The following is a 22513-nucleotide window of genomic DNA, read 5'->3' as shown; positions in this document are numbered from 1 at the left end:
TACTCGAGTAATCGCAAATAGGAATAAATTTGTGTAATATTTATAAGAAATGTATGATTCGTCGGAAAATAATAATAACCAGAGTTGAAAGTGCAACTATATGTATATATATCGATAAGAGAGGAAAAGAGAAAAGAAACCTATTTCTAGTATATGGGAAAGAAATAAATAAAAATTGTACAAACGACACTGCACCAAATCCCCTGAATCGCGAAAATGGCAATTATTACTGAGTTTTAAAGAGACTTTTTTAACAATTACCACACAGAGTCAATAAAATTACTGATTTTATGCTGTAAAATTTACAATGTTTAGTAAAACTCTGTAAACATTTAACCGTGAAATCAGTGAATCTACCGATTCTTTTTTATAATTAATGAAAAATTATTTTCGAAACTGGTAATATAATTGCTAATTTGTGATTGGGGGTATTTTTCTTCTTTTAGGAAAAACAGAATTTAAGTGGAAACACACACGGATTGGAGGGATTTATTGTATTACAAATACACATTTGAATTAAAAAACAATGATAATTCCAAAGGATCCATTGGATCTACTTAAAATTAGAAGACTGTTTAACAAATGTTCTAACGTTTTACAAATATACGGATTTTTACAAGTTAATTTAATAAAAGAAATTAGTATGTACTATAACGACGCTTTCGATGTCAGCCATTACCGTCGCGACACCCCGCCGTATAAAAAGGAAAAGCATACCCGAAGACAGACGCCATTGATTCGACCCGGTTAAGGGAAGGAAACTAATAAATGCACTATTATAAAAAATAGTGGTTGGGCGCCAGATTCGATGTGGGAACCGTAGCATCTGAGGTCGGGCAGCATGCCTCTTCTTGTTCTCCCGGACTAGTCAGCTAAATAACAAGGGTAGAGGGGCAGGGTCAGGAATTAATACTCCATATGTACAGGGATCAATGAATCATTGCGAGCCAATGAGTCTATTACTATCTTTATTCTGCCTCTTCCTGTCACTAAGCGTTCTTTACAGATTCGCAACACATAGTACTTCATCTCAGTCATTCACACAGTCATACCATACATCGCGAGTCGGAGAAGCGAGGATGCCAATTTGGGTTATTTCACCCAATTCTCTCCGTGAGATGAGTGACTCCCGATGACGGGGAACGAACCGACCTGAAAATAAGTTCGCCAAGTCCCGTAGGAGGCGATGTCACCGGATTCGGGTATTTCGACCTTGCAGGGAGGCCCTAGGCACTCACCCTCCTACCGCGCAATTCGGAGGGGCCCTTTCAGGAGGCAGTACTCGACGAGGGGTTCGCGACAGGACAGTGGGCGCCCCGGCCACTCCAGACAGTGGCAGTGCCGCAACGCCCCACTTCCCTCCCCCAAGTCGATCGGATACTATACATCCTGAATTGAGAATCGGGATATCCAATCCGGGCACGAATCTACCGGCCAACCGACGGCCACTACACCCTGGCAACGAAACAAGGTCAATTCCCTCCCAACAGGAGGATTCCTCCTAACCTAGAAATTTCCGGCCGAGGGACACCTGGGGAGCGGCGCCCTAGACGACCCCGGGACTGAGCGACGAGGGGACTCCTCCACCCTCTCTCCCTCCGCACCCTCCTCTGCCTGGAATAACACCCGGGAGGAACTTTGGGAGAGAAATTCCCTCACCAGAGACCACGCTCCCGGGGAAGACACAGGCAGGAATTGGGGACCTCACTTCTCCAGGACCCGTCCAGGACGTCTCCCCCCCTCCTGGGTCGGTCCTCTCGGCTACACTCACCCCACGGAGGATATCCCGGAAAGAAAAGATGAACCCTGACCTGTGGAATGCGACTGCTGGACAACCTCACCGCAGAATCCTTTCCTCTCGGTGTGCCTTAACCTGCCGCAAGCCCATCGTGGCCTCAGTTCCTCCTGGAGGTCCTCACTCTCCACTCCGCTCTCTGTACTCGAACTCCTATTTCGAATTCGACTCCCTCGGCATTCCTTATTACGGAGGCTTCTCCGAGCTCCTCCGTCTGCCGTGGCTGATTCCAGAGAGAGCGACTTTTTCGCTCCAAAACTCTATCCTCAACTCGCTTTCTTTCCCCACTCCGCTCCTACTTCTCTCGGGATTCTCTTCTTCTATTGTGGAGACACGGCATTGGTAATCCAGACGTCTCCTGGCCCAATTATTGGTTAATGTTTACAGGTATCTAACCAGTGGCGACAGGTGATTCGCCAGCGTTGATTCTGTTTGCTGACCTATGTTTTTAGGATCGGCGTTATCACGCGTCTCGTTCTCCTCTCCTTCTCCTCTCAAAGCTTTCGGATTGGAGTGGGTAGCTCTTTTCTTCCTCTCTCCCTACTCTCAGGCGGCCTCTCCTTATCCACACTGTACAACGTATTCCTACTAACAACAACTTAATCACGAAAATTCGTCGCTTCTCCGACCCGCCTCCGAATCTTCGCGACAAACAAACTCCCCGCACCTTTCACACTATCAAACATTCGATTTATACCTATCATAAAGTGAAATAATTTCTATGTTACGTTAGGGTTCAAAATAGGGGATTTTCCAGGTGGAAGGCAGGCGTGAGTTGGTCGGTGGATATGAGTTGCTAAGCTCATATCAGGCCCATTATCGCTTTGTGACGGGGCTACGGAAAATCCACGTCACAACTCCCCCCTCCTTCCCCCAGGGTACCCACTAACACCCTGGCTATCACGTCAAAGTAAATCTTTCAGAGGGCCCGAAACATGGCCAATATTCTGAATTGATAAGATTCCTCCCTCCGCAGGGGACTCACCTTCCCCTTCCTTTCTCCAGGGAGGTCTCCAGAACCGATCTTCCCTCGGCAGGGGAGGTTCTTAATCTTCTTCTACAAAAGGTTCACCCGTTTCGGGGATACTTACTTACTACCACCCGATACCGGAGAAATTCTTATTCTACGCCTACCCAGGTTTGGGGAAAAGAACAAAACTACTTCCCAGTACTTGGGGACACATTTTTATTTTACAGTAAGAAGTCTCAATATGATCCTCCCAATATGCTTGGGGAACTTAAAAACTAATACAAAGAATCACGCCCGATTCGGGGATTAAAGATACATAAGTAATTAAACTATAAAAGAAAATAAAATCTCTTCTGCTGGTGTCTATCGGGAAGCGGCGGCCACGGGACAATTCATGAAGGTGTGGCCTCTGGCCAAACAGAGGTAGCATCTGGGTCGTCCCCGTATTACTCGGCGGATTGGTGGGTTGTCTCCCTCTCCGTCGACCTGATAGTAATGGATTCGCCTCTCCACTAATTGAGGTTGGTCCCCGTCTCGTCGGGAGAACTGCCGAGCGCTTTTATAGCAGTGGGCGCCCTCGGGCAACTGCCTCTTCGTCACGGTGACCAAAGCAGGTGATGCTGGCTCCGCATATTCTGGCCCTCCTGGCCCAGTATCCTCCGGGGTCTCGGCAGAGGTCGCCCTCGGGAAATGTTCTCCGGACCGGGATCTGTCACGGTTGCCATTTTGTCCCGAAGGTTCCGAAGTTGGGTACGATTCCCTTCTTCTTCGGTCCTTGGGTATAGCTCCTTTATTTCCATAGATGGGTTGCTTCGCACTTGCGGATGTAGCTGCTTCTACCCTTGGTTCGACTGACTCCACTTGGGTGCTTGCCTCTAGGTATGTAGGCTTGGGGGCCTCCATTTCTTGCCACTCAGTCTGGGTCCCTTTATCGTTTGGACCCGGGTCCGGGCCGATGATTTTAATGATGTCCGTTTGGACGGCCTGATCCAATTGGCCCACTTGTACTGATGTCGGTCGGGAATACACTTTGACAGTATTCTTGTCTTCCTGGAATAGCCGGGTTAAGCTATCGGCAACCCTTTCTCTGAGGCTGGGATAGCGTTTACACCATTTGTCGATTTTATTAAGGAATGGCCAGAGAGGCCGGCTGGGATCGGTGCCGTCTGGATCTGGCGGCTCCCCCTCCAAATCGACTTCCTCGTCACTACTCTCGTTAGTCGTGGGACGGATGGTTTCGGTTTCGCTCTCCTCCTCGGCCAGGTCTATCACCTCGAAATCGTCCTCAGTCGGGGCCTTTGGCTTCGTCTTTGGCCGTCTTAAGGGAACATCCGGTGTTTCGTCCGGAGGGATGCCAAAATCGTTTCCCTTAAACATGGTTGGGGGTCGAGTTTTATTTCAGGCGTGTCTTGATAGGATCGTCCACTCCGGCCGATGGATACTCCCGAGACGGGGATGCGGTCCCAATTCTGCCTGGGGATGACGTCGCTCCTCCCGAGACGGGGATGCTGTCCCGACTCTACTCGGGGATGGTGTTGCTCCTAAGTTGGGAATTCGCCCGTGGCTCTTCACTCGGGGATTCGTTTGCTGTAAAGTACGGTTTCAGATAGGATATGTGGGTTTTAAGACATTTCTCTGAAGCAATATCCTCCAATTCGTATACAACCGGGGAAATAACCCGACGCACCCGATACGGTCCCTGATACTTTGGGGTAAGTCTTGCCGAGAAACTTTTGATACCCGACGACAGATAATGTGCCTTGGATAATACCAAATCACCGACTTGGAAGCTGATATTTCTACGACCCCTATTATAATAGTGTGCTTGTTTGGTATAAGCTTGATCTAATTTTTTAACTACCCACTCCTGTATCGTTCGTAGTCGTTTCATTCGTTCGCTCCATGACGCTTCGCCCTCGCAGGGGACTACCGCACCCTGTTGTAATCGGAAACAGTCTATCGGGGTCAGTTCTCTTCCGAGATTAAGAAACGCCGGACTATATCCCAAGGTTGAGTGCTGAGCAGTATTAAACGCAAAGCGGAAATCTACAAGGTGAGTGTCCCAATCTCTATGATTTTCATTTAAAAAGGCGACTATCATCGTTTTTATAACCCGGTTGACTCGTTCAACGGGGTTTGCTTGCGGGTGATAGGGAGGTGTGGTCGCGTGATGTATTCGAAAATCTCCACATAATTCTCCGATTACTCGATTAATAAATTCGGTGCCGTTATCGGTAAGCAATACGTTCGGAATTCCCCACCGCGAAAGTACTAGATCTCGGAAAGTCTCACTAATGTTAGGCCCTGTGGCTCGCCGAAGGGCACTTAACTCCACCCATTTTGTGAAATAATCTTGGAATACCACTACATACGCAAATCCCCGCCGACTGGGCGGAAACGGGCCCATGATGTCCGCGGCCACACAGTCCCACGGTCTCTCAACAACTCTTCGACCCATTTGCCCGGCCGGGGCTTTCACTTCCACTTTCGTTTTCTGACAAATCTCGCACTGGGTGACATAATTATGAATGTCTTTATACATTCGTGGCCAGAAATATCGGATCCTCACTCGACGATGCGTCTTCTCTATACCGAGGTGACCCGCTTGAGAGTCGTCATGGCACTCTCGCAGAACGCGCGCTTGCCATCGTAGAGGCACCACCAATTTCCAAGCGTCAAGGTCACATAGATCCGGCTCGCACTCGGGTGACGGACGGCACACGAAAAGACGCCCCTCACGAATTTGCCAGTCTTTAAACTTTTTCGGTTCTCTGGACACGGCGGCGCATTTCCGCGTATACCAATCGTCACCCGGATCCGCCAAGTCGGTTTCGGGTCCCGCGTCCCGTAGCTCTATCAAATTTAAGACGTATAACTCCCCTGTTTTCTGGGGGATCCCTATCGTGCTGTCCTCCCCTGTTTTCTGGGGGATCCCTACCGTGATGTCCTCCCCTTCTTCTTCATACATGCGCGACAAGGCGTCCGGCACATGATGAAGCGCTCCCTTTCGGTGGATAATCTCGAAGTCATACTCCAGTAATTCCAGCGCCCAGCGTGCAAGACGACCCGTGGGATTTTTAACGTTATGTAGCCACCTAAGGCTGCTATGGTCCGTAATCACCGTAAACTTGGTACCCTCTAGATACGCCCGGAATTTCTTTATTGCCCAAATGACGGCGAGACACTCTAGCTCGGTCGTCGTATAATTTCTTTCCGCGTCGTTCAAGGATCTACTCGCGAAAGCGATCACTTGCTCGCGACCCTCCTGCTCCTGGGTGAGTACCGAACCTAAACCGATCGTACTGGCATCGGTTTGCAACGTGAAAGATAGCTCGAAATTTGGACAAGCCAATGTCGGAGCCACCGTTAGGTGGTGGCTTAAGTCTCGAAAGGATTCCTCTTGTTCTTCCCCCCAATTCCAGACCTGGTTCTTTTTTAACAGTCGGGTGATAGGTTCCGCTTTAGTGGCAAAGTTGGGTATGAATCGTCGGTACCACGACGCCATCCCCAAGAATCTTCGAACCTGTCTTAAATTTCTCGGAGGAGGATAGTCTAATATAGGCGCGATCTTCTCGGGATCCATTCTCAGCCCCTCCCGATCGACCAGAAAACCCAGGTACTTCACCTGCGACTTGCAAAATTCGCTCTTGTCGGGATTAATGCGCAATTCGGCTCCCACAACACGGTCGAAAACTATTTTTAACCACCGGAGATGCTCAGTGAATGTCTCTGTCACTACGATTATATCATCGAGATACGCGAACGCGTGGGGCTCCATATCGGGGCCTATTAGTTTGTCCAGTAGACGCTGAAACGTAGCGGGTGCTCCCGTCAACCCGAACGGCATTCGAAGGAAGTGAAATAGACCTCGTCCCGGGACAGTAAAGGCAGTGATCTCTCGACTAGACTCTTCCATTGGTATCTGGAAGTACGCTTGACTAAGGTCAATGGCGGAGATGTAGTGAGCCGCGCGTAATTTTTCTAAAATGCTCTGCATATAGGGCAGAGGATAAGCGTCCTTTTTAGATACCGCGTTTACTTTCCGAAAGTCTAGGCAGAACCGGTAGGTCTTGTCCGCCTTACGAACCATTACTATGGGGGACGACCATTCGCTTTGCGAAGGCTCAATAATTCCCTCGGCCAGCAATCCATCCACCTCCCGGTATATAGCCTGCTGGATGATCGGCGCGACTGGATAATACCTTTGTTTGATCGCCCCTGCTCCCCCGACATCGATGCGATGGGACGCGAGTCTTGTCAGGCCGCGAGCTGCCAACAATCTTGGGCGCTCGGCCTCGAGGAACGATTCTAGGATCTCTTCCTCCTCCGGTCTCAATTCGCTAATCCCTAAACACGCCTCGGAATATTTTCCCCCGATACCGGGGAGTCTTATACCTCCCGTCACTTCTGCGGGGAAAACCGTTTCACCCGGTATGCGGGGATTGTCTAGAGACTCCAAGTCTATCTCCCAATCACCGGGGATCTCGTTATCCTTTTCAGAGGAAAGTATGGAAAACACCCGATCCTCCCATGGATCTTCCAAGGGATATTCGGGGATCGCTCTTCTATCACCCTCAAAGGGGAAGATCTGGTCAGGTTGGGAATCAAACCACCAACGAAACTTCCCAAAATCTACGACGATTCCGAACGTCTTGAGTGCATCCAACCCTAGTATGCAGGGGACCGCCAGCGGGGGAAAGAACTTGGTTTTAACCTCTCTACTAACGACACCCAAGGTCATAGGGAGTACCATTTCCCCCGATATCTCTGCCACTTTGCCATTGGCTGTCGTTACAAGGCTTTTTGAGTTTGGTTGGACAGGTAGGTCCAGGCCAGACAACATCTGTAATCCCGCGTCTCCGAGAAAGGTACTCGTTGCTCCGCTGTCTACGAGAACTGGCAAGGGAACGTCCTCGATTAACGCCGCAATATATAGTAAAGGATTTTTAGTCGGTGTACCGAGCCCCAAGTTGAGAGATTCGGTCCGCCCCAAGATACCCCCTTTACTCTGGCCGGCCATGGGCATGTTCAATGGCCTCTTTTTTCGTTTCCCGTCTGACATGAACACTGTGCGCTCACCACCCCGTCTCGGCCGCAACGGTAGCAAAAGATTCGCCGAGTGGACGCAGGGCAGTTCCTCCACGAATGGCCAGCTTGTTGACAATTCCAGCATTTCAGCGGACGACGTTCGACTGCCGAGGTCTCTGTGCAGTGCCGCTCCGTTGAGACCTGAGCCAGGTTCACATTCTCGCCAATCTCTCCCTCAAGGTGGATTCTCTCATCTTCCACTTCCTGGACTTCGCTCAACAGGGCCGCTGTTCGCCGGGGTACCCGAGCCGTTCGGACATTCGAGGGGCACGCTAATTCAGGATACAACACCCGATCTGGGGGAGGTGGTGCGGTATAGGTTAGAGCTGCTTTTATAGCTTCCTCCACCCGACAGGCTCTCATTTCCAGAGCATCAAAAGTTCTTATCGCGTCAATATCGATGGCGGGTTGCAACCGGGGCAGTAGGTTTTTATATGCCATCCAAATCCACTCTCTCTCCGGCCAGGGAGGGTTCAGTCGATCTAATAGGTTCCTCATGCATACAAAGTAATCGGCCACGATTTCCCCCTCTCCTTGAGTGCGTCTCGCTATATCCTGTCTCAAATTGAATTGCGCGTTAGGTCCGCCGAAACGCAGTCGGAAGGCACTTTCAAACGTCGGCCAATTGCCCCATCGCGAACGTAATCCCCTATACCATTGGAGGGCAATGCCGGTCAGTGCATACCGGACGTAGTCGAGCATCATCGAGTCCGAGATATTTAACGGAATTCGTACGTCGATTAACCGTAGGAGGAAAGCCTCCGGGTCTTCCCCCGCTCTACCTGAGAAACCGATTTTTAGACGACTGAACATGGAACATATAGCGGAAACTTGGTTCGCGAGGTTGTCTCTAGTATGACCGATGGTTCCGTAAGTTCTGGGTGGGGGCACCGCGTGGGTGGAATAGGTCAAATATGGGTCTATGGAGCCAAAGGCACCCCCGGGGATCGGCTGTTCGTGCCCCTCTCCTGAGAGGAGATTTCCTCGGGAAAAGAATTCGCCTGACTTATGAGAGTCATAATTAGAGGCTTCCGTAGCGCAACGGGGATCATTATAATTGACAGTTTCCCTAACTGCGGCCTGGGTAGGCCCTGCGGTAACCTGGATTGCCCCCGCGGTCTGCGTTGCGGGTACAAAAGACACGTAAGGATAGCGTCCTACCGACAGGTTCGAGGAAATGGAAGTGGCTACTATCCGCTCGGGTAGGGTTCGGTCAGGATCCAGGAGGGACCGATCCTCACCGGGATCTCCACCGGCCTCCCCTCGGGCGGGCAAGGCCCTGCCGAAAGCTTCCCCAGTCATCGGCGTCTTCCTCGACACTCTACTATCGGTTGAGGGATTTGTTTCCCCCTCCGCCTCCCTAGTTCCGATCGGCCGAACTACGGATAACCGTTCTAACAAAGTGGCGAGTTGTACTTCTAACCTAGATATTCTCGCGGCGTCCCGACATGAATCGGGATTGCCTACGATTTCGTCGTGGTATCGTGTTCCCGACAAGGCCTCGCCCTCCGATGCGGACGAGTCCAAGACTCTCTCTCCGCGCCCGGCAGGAGCGTTATATGGCGGGCCCCGAGGCCGAGATTTCATAGACAGATCTGGCGCGACACCCGAGGGACCGGGGATCGCCAGATCTGAGTCTTCCGCTCTCCCTTCCCCCGACGACAAATTCGAGTCCACCGAGGCTGCCTGGTCCTGGAGTCGAAGATAATTGTAAAGACGCTTTCGAAGAGTCGGTACTACGCCGTTAGTTGGCTGCCCTAGTGTGGATAATTGGGCCGTTACCTCCGCGAGGTTCAAAGTATTCACCCACTCCAGAGGGTCTGGATCCTCCGGGTCCGCACTAGGGGGCGTTGGATCACTCATTTTTTTTTTTTTTTTTTTTTTTTTTTTTTTTTTTTTTTTTTTTTTTTTAAACTAGGCGAGTAACTCAATTGGGGAACAATCTATCTCGGGGAATGACACCCGTGTAGGACACCCAAAATTCCTCTTAACCACCCTCACTCTTGTAAAGTCGGAAAACTCACCTGTTTTTCCCCGGGGAGTATCACCCGGGTAAAACGGACGGTGGACCCTGACTTGAAGAAGACGAGGGGAAACAAATCGGAACAGTAATGGGGAAAAATTAGAATCACCCAGTTATACTCGCCTATCACGCCCGATTTTGTCGAGGGAAACCCTCACCAATCGGAAGTGGGGAATACCACCCACACCGATCAGTGGACGACCACCTCCTCTTATCGGGGAATATTTACACGCCTAACGTTCTCGGGGAGTTCTACACCCGGGCTATTATCACACACTTATTCACTGGTCCGAGTCGCAATTTACCGTGATCTCTACGATTTATTATTATTTATTTATTTATTTTATTTCCGTATCAATTAATTCTTCGAATGGCACACCCGCAAGACCTGGGGATCGAATCCGAAGATATCTTCGGCCGAATATCGCTAACCAAACGTGAACGTGGAGGATATCACTTAAAGTTACTATTAATCACATAAATCCGCGAGTTCGCGAAGGCGTCGATATTAAGAAAATTACTTACTTCGTACCCCCTGGAACAGCTTTCCTAATCTCGGTCTGTTTCCCTGGTCGTAACCGGTACTCCCGAGGTTTAGGCCAATATGTACTCGTCCTTTGATTCTGGGCTATCTCCTCTCACTGCCACTGGCTAGACTCTAGCGTGGGTAATGGTCGCGATGTCGTCTATCTTAATTCGCGTAATCTGTTATGGCTTCACACGTCGTGTCCTGCTAAGATGCTTCAACCAACTGACTGCGTCGGTCGCGCTTCGCCCGAGAGGTGGGGATCGCGGACCAATAGGCATAGTCAAAATTATAAACAAACGGTAGCCGGCGAATGATCGGCGGACTCCCGGTTTGTTGCTTTCCGAGGATTAGTGTTCTTAGAAAATCAAAAGAATCATAACACTGGCAGTCCTTTAGCCCATTCCACTTCACTTGAGCCCATCTCCCAGTATTGGGGAATAATTGTTTTTCGTCGTATTTAGGTGTTTATCACTTTTATGATCGGGTTTTTTTTTTTTTTTATTTGGTCGCTAACCGACCAAACCTAAATTTACTTAACCTACTAATAAATATAAAGGTAAACACGACATGACCCAAACGATCTTATTTCCATTAAATCGATCCATCTAATATCAGGAATTATAAACATGAAATAACAAAGACAGTCTCACATCCATTCATTCTTCCCATTTATTCGCTTAGCAACAGGAATTACTATCACGCTATTTCATGACCCCATGTACGTATCCGATCACTTCGGGCCCCACGTTGGGCGCCAAATTTTATAACGACGCTTTCGATGTCAGCCATTACCGTCGCGACACCCCGCCGTATAAAAAGGAAAAGCATACCCGAAGACAGACGCCATTGATTCGACCCGGTTAAGGGAAGGAAACTAATAAATGCACTATTATAAAAAATAGTGGTTGGGCGCCAGATTCGATGTGGGAACCGTAGCATCTGAGGTCGGGCAGCATGCCTCTTCTTGTTCTCCCGGACTAGTCAGCTAAATAACAAGGGTAGAGGGGCAGGGTCAGGAATTAATACTCCATATGTACAGGGATCAATGAATCATTGCGAGCCAATGAGTCTATTACTATCTTTATTCTGCCTCTTCCTGTCACTAAGCGTTCTTTACAGATTCGCAACACATAGTACTTCATCTCAGTCATTCACACAGTCATACCATACATCGCGAGTCGGAGAAGCGAGGATGCCAATTTGGGTTATTTCACCCAATTCTCTCCGTGAGATGAGTGACTCCCGATGACGGGGAACGAACCGACCTGAAAATAAGTTCGCCAAGTCCCGTAGGAGGCGATGTCACCGGATTCGGGTATTTCGACCTTGCAGGGAGGCCCTAGGCACTCACCCTCCTACCGCGCAATTCGGAGGGGCCCTTTCAGGAGGCAGTACTCGACGAGGGGTTCGCGACAGGACAGTGGGCGCCCCGGCCACTCCAGACAGTGGCAGTGCCGCAACGCCCCACTTCCCTCCCCCAAGTCGATCGGATACTATACATCCTGAATTGAGAATCGGGATATCCAATCCGGGCACGAATCTACCGGCCAACCGACGGCCACTACACCCTGGCAACGAAACAAGGTCAATTCCCTCCCAACAGGAGGATTCCTCCTAACCTAGAAATTTCCGGCCGAGGGACACCTGGGGAGCGGCGCCCTAGACGACCCCGGGACTGAGCGACGAGGGGACTCCTCCACCCTCTCTCCCTCCGCACCCTCCTCTGCCTGGAATAACACCCGGGAGGAACTTTGGGAGAGAAATTCCCTCACCAGAGACCACGCTCCCGGGGAAGACACAGGCAGGAATTGGGGACCTCACTTCTCCAGGACCCGTCCAGGACGTCTCCCCCCCTCCTGGGTCGGTCCTCTCGGCTACACTCACCCCACGGAGGATATCCCGGAAAGAAAAGATGAACCCTGACCTGTGGAATGCGACTGCTGGACAACCTCACCGCAGAATCCTTTCCTCTCGGTGTGCCTTAACCTGCCGCAAGCCCATCGTGGCCTCAGTTCCTCCTGGAGGTCCTCACTCTCCACTCCGCTCTCTGTACTCGAACTCCTATTTCGAATTCGACTCCCTCGGCATTCCTTATTACGGAGGCTTCTCCGAGCTCCTCCGTCTGCCGTGGCTGATTCCAGAGAGAGCGACTTTTTCGCTCCAAAACTCTATCCTCAACTCGCTTTCTTTCCCCACTCCGCTCCTACTTCTCTCGGGATTCTCTTCTTCTATTGTGGAGACACGGCATTGGTAATCCAGACGTCTCCTGGCCCAATTATTGGTTAATGTTTACAGGTATCTAACCAGTGGCGACAGGTGATTCGCCAGCGTTGATTCTGTTTGCTGACCTATGTTTTTAGGATCGGCGTTATCACGCGTCTCGTTCTCCTCTCCTTCTCCTCTCAAAGCTTTCGGATTGGAGTGGGTAGCTCTTTTCTTCCTCTCTCCCTACTCTCAGGCGGCCTCTCCTTATCCACACTGTACAACGTATTCCTACTAACAACAACTTAATCACGAAAATTCGTCGCTTCTCCGACCCGCCTCCGAATCTTCGCGACAAACAAACTCCCCGCACCTTTCACACTATCAAACATTCGATTTATACCTATCATAAAGTGAAATAATTTCTATGTTACGTTAGGGTTCAAAATAGGGGATTTTCCAGGTGGAAGGCAGGCGTGAGTTGGTCGGTGGATATGAGTTGCTAAGCTCATATCAGGCCCATTATCGCTTTGTGACGGGGCTACGGAAAATCCACGTCACAGTACATAGTTTAAAGAGGACTCGCGAGAAACTTATAAAGTAACATCGAAACCTAGCAGCAGAATTATTAGAAAATTCTGACACGATGAAGTGGAGCATTCTGAAGAATAAAAAAAAGAGTTTATAGGATTTCTTAATTTTAATATAAGTTTATACGCGCGCGATTTCACTAAAGTTCAATAAAAACCAATATAAAATCTTATGACCGTCGAAATACTAGCATTTTTTTTTTATGAACAAAGGATTTTATGTTACCTCATATACATATTGAGGATGAGATTCGAGGTATAGAAAGCATTCTGGAAATGTATAGAGAATAGAGTATGAAGAATTAAATAGTTGTAAATTAGGTTTTCTCAAATATTCAAGGACTAATCTAAAATGTCGAGTCTAGTATGGCCAGGCTAATAAGGAAAATAGGGGTGATCCTGTCGATACTGGATACGTATTTAAGAGCGTCAGTCGATACTGAAACTTTTACCTAATATCCCTGCCGCCTGTAACACGAAGTCGATCGCTTCAAATAGTTGCCAACTTGCTAACAAGCTCGCAAAATTTCCAGCTCTATCACAGTTTCTCTAGTATCAATGAAACAGCATCTGTATTGCTATCAATTCCAATAAATTCCATCGAAATATCCCTCTAATTATTTCCATTCCTATATAATATGTATATAATAGATATCCATTCGAATTTGTTCCATCGACTCGATCGTATATACAAATTCTTATCAATATTTTCACGTATAGAATAAAGAAGTTGCAAATTTCAATCGCTAAACATTTTTGCACAGAGACTTTAGAGGTTTTAATGACTTTTCCCCCCGTTTTTTTTTGTTTTTTTTGAGAGCAAAGAGGGAGAAAATTACGAAAGCGGTGAACGATTTATGTTTCTCGTAAAGTATAATGCGGGAAAAACTCGAAAAAGATGCATGGCTGGTTTTGCGTGCAAAAATGGCCAGCGCGAGTAACGAATTCCCCGGCAAGGGATTAATTAAGTAGGACACTGGCGTTATTCCTCGATTTTTCTTTGCTTTTTTACATCGCCGTACACAATTAAGTAACGCGGAGTGAATATTACTTCCTCCGATGTGGTAACGGACGGATGCGGGGGAGAAAATATTGGTATAATTTTGTTAAAGTTTGAATTTCATAGGTTTTTTTATTGTTAATCTAAAGGGGAAGGGAGGGGAGAGGATCGAAAGACGAATGTTCGGTGTAGCTCGCTCGCGATACGGATTATTGGGGACGAGACATGCCATGGCACGGGACCGTGAAAGGTTTATTCCTTTTCCACCTTACTTACGCAATTCCGTAATAACCGAGCAGTAGGAAAACAATGTTTTTTTATGATACCATTTCCAGCGGGCTTCGCTCGCAATTTTCCGAAAGCTCTGCTCCGCTATCCTCTGATGCGTACGTCTGCGTCCTTTTTTTATTGACATGGATAAGCTCCCCGAACTTATTGCCAGCTTGGATTAAAATTAACGAGATCCTGCAATTTCTGACCGTGCGACCAAGCATGGCCAATTTAAGATCGAGCGAATAGCCGCATTGATTACGATAAATTGCCCTATATACCATCGCGAGATTCCAATGTGTATATGCTTCTTCATTTAAATTCTCCTTTTTACCTCATATTGCAATTCCCCCACCCCCCCCCCCCTCCCCAACCCTTCTCCTGCTTCCACGAAATTCCCAATTTTTATATAAGGATTTATATACATCTCCTTTGAGTAAAAACAATTTCAATCTCGACGCTCTCCCCTCTATCCCAAAACCAACACTTTTCATAAACCCGACTTTCTTCGCATAAACTACTTAGAAGCTTCAAGTTTTTCCAACGGAAAACCCCTACATTCGATATATATATACTGCGCGTGGAAAATATAAACGATATTGCGAATATAAAAAGACTAAATTATATACCTTTTTGCAGAATTTCAAGAGCATAATTAATTAACATGTACTTCTCTCATTCGAGATGCGACCTTTTTTCATCCACAACTGACAATTTTTCAAAAGCCAAACAACTCCATGGATATTTCATTGAAATTCTTCCTTTATATCACCAATAAGCTACGTAATGCACTAGGGAAGATTTATGTGTTTTCGCCCCATCTTACGCGTGAGACAAAAATTTGATCGTTTTTATGGCCACTGCGTTGTTATGAGCGGTGCGTGAAAACCTACGCTGAAATAAATGCAAATTTTTGTCGATCTGTTTCGTCGGGAATCTAATAAATATTCCGTATACAGCGCAAAGTATGTTTTTGTCGATGAAGAGGTGTGGACTATTACCTCATCGATCGTATTTTTTTAATAAAGCCTGAAACACCGACTCGATGGAAAAACTATTGCCCTTTGGCAAATTTCCGCAGCAGAGAGAAATTACGCTTTTATTTATTCGTTAATTACCTATATATACATCGAGAGAATTCGTATAATTGGCTAAATATTTTCGTGCCACGTCTATCAAATTAAAAAAAAAAGAGAGAGAGAAAAAGACAGGGAAGAAATACAGGTTTATATATAAGGCTAGACAGATGGCTGTGTTGCCAGCACGCTAGACGAGGCTGGGGGTGAAGGGGAAGTATATATATGTATATAGTACAGGAACATCGAAAGTCGTAAAGATGCAGATGAACGTCTTTCTGAAAAATTGCCGACTGTCGAAAGCGGAAATCTCACTGGAGGAAATTGAGATGGACGAAGGGACAAACGTCGCGAAAAAATCACACTCGTCCTCTCTCTATCCCACGGTGCATGGGAAAAGATTGTAGGGGAAATTTGTTCATAAAATTTTCCATATCGATCGATTCCAGAGGGAAACTCGTCGAGGGCAAAATTACGCGACTGATATATGAGAATTCATGGATCGCCGTACATACGATTTAGAAATGGAATGATGATTTCTAGCCATTGAAGGAGTGCGAACTGATTAATCTGGAGGTTCTGAAATATTTATATGCACTGTGAAATATTGTCACGAGTGGAGACTCTGGAGTAAGTGTATATATATATATATATATATGTATAAATGTACACATGCAGAGAGGCAGCAGAGCAGCAGCAGCTTAAAATGGCGAAAACCGAGTGGAAGAAAATTGTTCTCTGGAGTCTCCGTACTTCGTGCTCCGTGCAGGATAGCAGCGTCAGTTTTATCGAGCGGCTTCTCAATCAAAATGTAAGCCCCTTAGGCGTGGATTTACCGATTTTCTATCTCTCCTACTCCAGCCGTTTCTCCTTTCAAGAATCGAAATAATTGACTTATTATAAATTCCGCTGTGCTAAAATATGACCAGCTATATACATATGCTATGTATACATATATACTATAGATGCAGCAGCAAACCGATGGAAACGAATGGATCGTCAATCGAACGTTGACCAGGAAAAATGCCCACCGAGCTTGAAAATTGTATATATACACGAATCGATGAGGTGAGAATTCCGCGTTTTAATTAAATTCCTTCCGCGTTCTCCCATCTGCCGGCGATTTATTTTTAAAATTACGACCTGGATTGTGCGCTCCTTACAGCAATTTAGCCAATTTACTTTCCTAATCTAGCCAATATCCCAGATTTACTCCTTCCTAATTTTCCTTCTACTCTACTATATAGTATATAATGCGGTATATAACGATACAAGGTGGTCGGTTAATTTATGCCAAATTCATAAATTCGTGCATGTATAAAGGGCGCATCTATATCCGGGAGCTTCCTTCAAATAGGCTACTCTTAAATTTATTATTTTCAAGCTATTCTCCCTCAGACACCTTTTTTCCCCAAAATTTTTGGAGAATTTGGAATTCTCATATTTTACCTTTCCTCGATGCATAATTTACGATAGTGTACCAATTATACCTGCCATATTGATTCCCCATTTTTCTCCTATGTCAGATCTTAATAGTAAATCAATTTCCACGATTTGTGTTTGGATTTTAAGAAAAATATTCGTTTTATAATTAATTTCTGACTCTAAAACAATGAGTGTACTAATAAAATTGTAATGTTTCGATAATAGGAAGAAAGTAGAAAAGTGCATACGAGAGTATGTGTGTAAAAATAAGAAAATTGTGGTTAGCGTAATGTGTGAGATTTCTACGTGTGCTGTTAAAAGCATTAAAACTAATTCCTGCGCTTTAAAAAAGCATCTCAAAGTGGAAGAAGGAAGACCCGCACCTAAATTAACGTTAAAAGATTACTTGCTGGTTTTAAAGTGGAATTAGTGAGTGAGTACCTATTATTTTTTTTATGCTTGCGACAACACTGCGCGCTCCACGTTATTCGTCGAGTGTGACGTCAAAAGCATCATTTTACATTGTGCAATTGACAAATTGAAAACCTCGATAAGTCCAAAATTATCCATTTGCAAAAATGGTGATTGAGAAAAAGTTGTCCTGAAATAGTTGCAAGAGAGTAGCCATATTGAGGAGAGAAATGCGACAATATTTATACAGCCTAGATATCATCTAAACCAATATACCTATAGATTCCAAGAATATGAAAATCTTTTACCGTTTATTATACAGTCCTCAATTAAAAAGATTTATAAAGGATTAAAAAATCTGTTATATTAGAGACATCCGACCAATGTAAATATCTGACGACCTTACCCTATTGGCCATGCAAGCATCGCTTAAAAAATCCAGGGATTAATCAATTTTTATAATTTTTTATTTAAAGATTATATAGAAAAAAGGCATAAGAATTTTAATCTTAAAAAAATGCGCTCCATCGGTATTTATCGGTTTGGCAGGAGTTAACCCCTGGCAACTTATATATACAGCACATGTGTATATATTTACGAAATTTCCCAGCTCGATGGAGAAAGCAGGATAAAGCCCGGCCAGTATCTTCGTTTATTTCAGGAATCGCTATACAGCAGCATAATTCCCATCGCCTTAGGATACTGAATAATGCAGTATGGAGATTGAAATGGATCGGGCAGAAATTAGAAAGGATCTCATTTTCTTCGCGTATGATATGTGCATGGCCTCGTAAATGAAACGAGCCTCTCTTGCAAGGAATGAATTTTTTCCGCATATGATTAAAGCCAATATTTACCAGACCGAGAACAAACACGCTGCTTGTGTTGCACGCGCGAAAAATAGGAGCCTTATGCTCTTTGCAAACAGACCGAGGTAAATAAGGCGCGCGGCCTGGCTTACAAAAAATTGATTTGCTAATTTTATAGGTGGATTTTCGGAGCAGGAAATTTATTTTTATCTGCGTGATAAGCGAGGAGGGATTCGGCTAGAGAAGAGATCTTGTAGGGTCGAGCGGGAACCGTGCGTTGGAAAGATTTCTGGCGCCAAGGACGCGCGCTATGGGGGTGGGACGGTAAATATTTTGTCTCCCCCCTCAAGGACGCGGACTACGAGAGAAGAGCAGCTAGACGAATTTATCTCTCAGCCATAGTTGACACTGCGTCAAGGCGTCTTTTCATTTTCTATTATATTAAAATCGTGCGAGAGAGAGAGAGAGAGGAGAGTTATCACACCACTATATACTCACGTGTCCGAGGAAGCAACGCAGGTCACTTCCTGCCTTTCCCTTTTCATGGAAAACTAATGGTCAATTCGTGAGTTTCTTCCCGATGCTGGTTGGCTTCTTCTCGGCCAAGTGAAACTTCCATAAATATGGTGAGACGGGACCGAGCGTTGCGAGCAATAAAAAACAGACCAGAGAAAAATTTCAATAAATCAGGGGCGTGTATGGAGCGAGGGGAATTCTCGCCTACATTGAAACGTTTGGACGATCTCTTTGTGTCAGCGATAAAATGGTTTGGACAATGGGAGAAGTTGCGGGTGTCCATTTAAATACTAGTAAAAAAAGTCCTGCTTGAATTACGTATATATATATATATGTGAATAAAAAAATGCTACAATCTGGAGGTTTGAAGAAATGCAACAATGTTGAGTATTTTGTTCCTTTGTTGCATGATTCTGGAGGCACCGTTTTATAGGTTGGATGGCCCTTTTCGGGTTTTCCACGGTCAGAGTGGAGCGGGCAGTTTTTTTCTCGCGCCATGCACAGAACACAGGCCCAGCCAGCCCTTGCCACGCTCTTCTCCATCGTCGCTCGCAATGCTTCGCACGCCCGGCCAACTTCCAACGATTATTATTTATTCCCGGCAAGCGGCGCCGATGCCCAAGACTCGTTCACGTTGCTCGCCTCTACTCGTCGAGCCGCTGATGTGTTTCAGACACTGTTGCTTCTGCAATATTGAACTTGCTTTCATAATTTCCACAACGTTCTCAACACACCTCATGAATATTTACCCATACCAATAACTTACCCCTCGATTCCTTCCTTTTTTTCGCAATACCATCGAAGGGGAACGACGGTATTAAAAACATTTTAAAAGTGAATTTTTAATAATTCGCCAGGATAAGCAGAAATTGCAGAAAAAGAAGGTATTTGCAGGAGGGAATTCCTAATTAGCAGGAATTCACGGATTTCACGGCGAGTCAGATGCAAATGCGGCGCATGCGTTAGCATAAATGAGAGCGGTTCTTGTTTCCAGCAGGGAGTTGAGACAACTGATTTCGTATCGAATGGCTGGCTGGAGTGCCTTGTTTACAGGCTGAAAATACATTTAAACAAAACGACGACGCGCGCTTCTCTCGCGCAAAGAAACAAACACACGCGCGCTATGAGAGCTTAAAGTCCTCTCTCAGCAAATGTATACACGGTGCTTTTAGGAGAGAAGTGCTATACGTATGTATATGAGAATTATCCGACAGAGTTTGAAACGAGCTTTCTTAATACTGGCTGGAGGTTATTGCGTCGTCGACGCGACGTTTCTGCCCAAACTTTCGACCGTCGGAGTCACTCTCAATTGATATTTACCAACTCTTACTTCTTAGCTTCGCCTTTCATTCTTCTTTCGGAGCAAAATCGACCGAGGGACTATCGATCCTCGTTAATGTACCCAAAAGTAGTAAACTCGCGAAACAGTCAGACCGGAGCTCTGTTGAAAATTCACGTGTCTGTCGACGTGCAACACAACGCGTGCTCCTCTTCTTTTCTTTTCTTTTCTTTTGTTTCTTCAGTCACGAGTGATTGATGCATCTGGGGGGGGGGGGGACAAAATATTGTAAATATCTTGCTATTGGCAATATATTGAAAACGTTGGAAGAATAACGATGAGAGTAGAGGGAGACGTGTAACGGAACGAGGAGAACGTTGCATTGAGAATTTGTGCGATTTATGTCCTTCATTCGATATCTAAATATCGGAGAACGTGTTATTAGCGCGTTGAAAATGGATTCTCTCCAGAGGGGATTTTTCGAAGAAGCTCTTATATAATAATTACATGCACGGTTATTATATAAAAATTGTACATTTTTCGTCGATGGTTCGTTGAATGGACGTGGTGCAAAGAAGAGGAGCTCTGCTCCGAATAAGGCTTTAATATCGGATCCTCGGAGCAGGGTGGCGCGTGGTGAAATATACATATATACATCATAGAGAGAGAGAGAGAGAGCGGTGGCAATGTTTTGCAAGACGGTGGCAAAGTGCGCATGCAAATGGCACGCATAAGTTAGCATAAATAAAGCCTCGACCGAATTGAAGACAACTGATTTTCGCATTGAATGCGCACTACATCCGTCGCGTCGCGTCGTCTGACTCGCACCGTACCCCACTACTGCCATGTTCGCTGCAAAACAAATGCATTTTCCATCTCCGTCCCAACGAAACTTTACCCTTAAAAGCTCATTCCGCTAACTCGCTGCAGTCAAATCATTTCACGCGATGCTCCCGCGACTTTGACTTATCGAAACTCTTCAAACTTTCCAAACCTTCCTTGCTTCCAGAATTATAATTCGCGTAGCTTTATTAAACCACGATGGTTTCTTTCGTCGATTCAGCCGGGATGATAAAAAGTTTCTCATCGACCAGAGGTTTCTTTTAAGGTTTTGATCAGGGTTGAATAAGGCGTGCCCTATAAGATATCATCGATCCTATAATCAAACTACTTCAATTGCCTCGAATGGTTGAGTGTGTATTAACGAGAGAATTAATAAGCTACCGTTAATATCATTTTTTCTTTATGTTCTCAAGAAAAAAATCTCAGATATTCTTATTTCATATGAATTATATTTAATTTAATGACAAAAGATTCCTTGATTTGATTAATTTGGATCTCTTTTAGATTCATATTAGATAATATTTATTTTTGCTTAATGAAGTTCAATGGAATTATTCCAAGGTCTTTATCGGGTAAACCTGATTTCACTTGGATCTTGAATTTAGATGAGACCTTTGTAACAGAGCCGATGGTTGTCAGTTGTGGTCCTACTATCGATCAGTCTCGAATCCGGTGAATCCGATTGGAAAATTCTATGAAAAAAAAAAAAATTGATTGTCACTTTTTTCAGTGAACAGAGTAATACCATCAGCCTGCCTATAATTTTTATTTCAGCTACATGCTTTATTTTTAAAATCTTCATTTTCTGCGACTAGATTCGAATTTATGGCACAATTGCAATTTCGAAACCGTGAGTTTCATACAACTTGCTCGAGACAGTAAACCTTTACTACTTATAAAGATATAGTTTTTGTTAAATATGATTAAAAACATTTCTTTATCCATTTGTTGAGCACCGAAAGGCAGGAAATACAAATTATACAGCATGTGATTATATAGGTACAGAGTCCCTTTTAGGATTAAAAAATACTCGTGTAATAAATTGTTTTATATTCGGCTGTGCAAATACTTTTAATTTATTATTAATTAGCTCAGTATTAAAAATATGATTGTTTTAACGGTTCAATAAAGCTTAAAAATTGAAAAATTAGTGCTTTTAAAACTTCAAGAGCTCTATAAAGAGCTTCGCTATAAAATACTACAGGCATTATGGGAATTTTTCAATAAATATTGGCGTACATTCGTTTTACTTTGTGTCTATTCTCCAGGGTAATGATACGTGTACTGCATGTTATACAGAATTTTTGTAAGCAATTTAAAATTTTATGGGAAGGATCGATATGGACAAATTTAAGATTTCTATAATTGCGAGAAGGCATTGTAGAATTTCAGTTGAGACGAGTTGCGTTGATAAAATTCGAGAGGATACGATTCGTGCAGGATTTTCGAATTTATTGTTTGGAAAAGTTAAAGGTATAGTAATAGAGATTAAGGGAACGTGGAGGGTAAAAGAGGAGGCAATTGGCAGTATCTTCACGTTTTCCTCGGGACCACAAGTGCCATAGGCCAAAGTAACGTGCTCGCAATTAAAGTTGCGCAGGTTGGATTCACAGCGGCAACTGGATGCTTTGGCCCGTTATTTCTCAGCTGTCAGCAATCCAATCAAGTCGCGAAAGCTGGTGGCTTC

At 45.4% G+C, this 22513-nt stretch overlaps 1 protein-coding gene across 3 annotated transcripts in view; it reads right to left on the bottom strand.

Annotated features, from left to right (window-relative positions):
- Nucleotides 1-22513, bottom strand: part of LOC136772347 (uncharacterized) — a 43448-nt gene that overhangs the window by 5474 nt on the left and 15461 nt on the right. Inside the window, exons 1-2 of one of the 3 annotated variants that reach the window (XM_066725262.1) lie at nucleotides 10402-10516; nucleotides 2856-4352 (exon numbers count right to left, since the gene is read on the bottom strand). The exons of 1 other annotated variant lie outside the window; for it this stretch is intronic. In XM_066725262.1, the coding sequence (XP_066581359.1) occupies nucleotides 3129-4142 (1014 nt within the window). In that variant the 5' untranslated portion in view covers nucleotides 4143-4352; nucleotides 10402-10516 and the 3' untranslated portion in view covers nucleotides 2856-3128. Of the gene's footprint in view, nucleotides 1-2855; nucleotides 4353-10401; nucleotides 10517-22513 lie in introns of those variants that run through there. One more of the 3 variants, XM_066725263.1, reaches the window with a different exon arrangement.

Source organism: Prorops nasuta, unplaced genomic scaffold, assembly GCF_024137725.1.
Source record: "Prorops nasuta isolate Cenicafe-Biocafe unplaced genomic scaffold, Cenicafe_Pnas_1.2 PNAS00004, whole genome shotgun sequence".
Taxonomy (NCBI): Eukaryota; Metazoa; Arthropoda; class Insecta; order Hymenoptera; family Bethylidae; genus Prorops; species Prorops nasuta.
The sequence above is the reverse complement of the archived record's forward strand: the minus strand, read 5'-3'. Positions and strand labels throughout refer to the sequence as shown.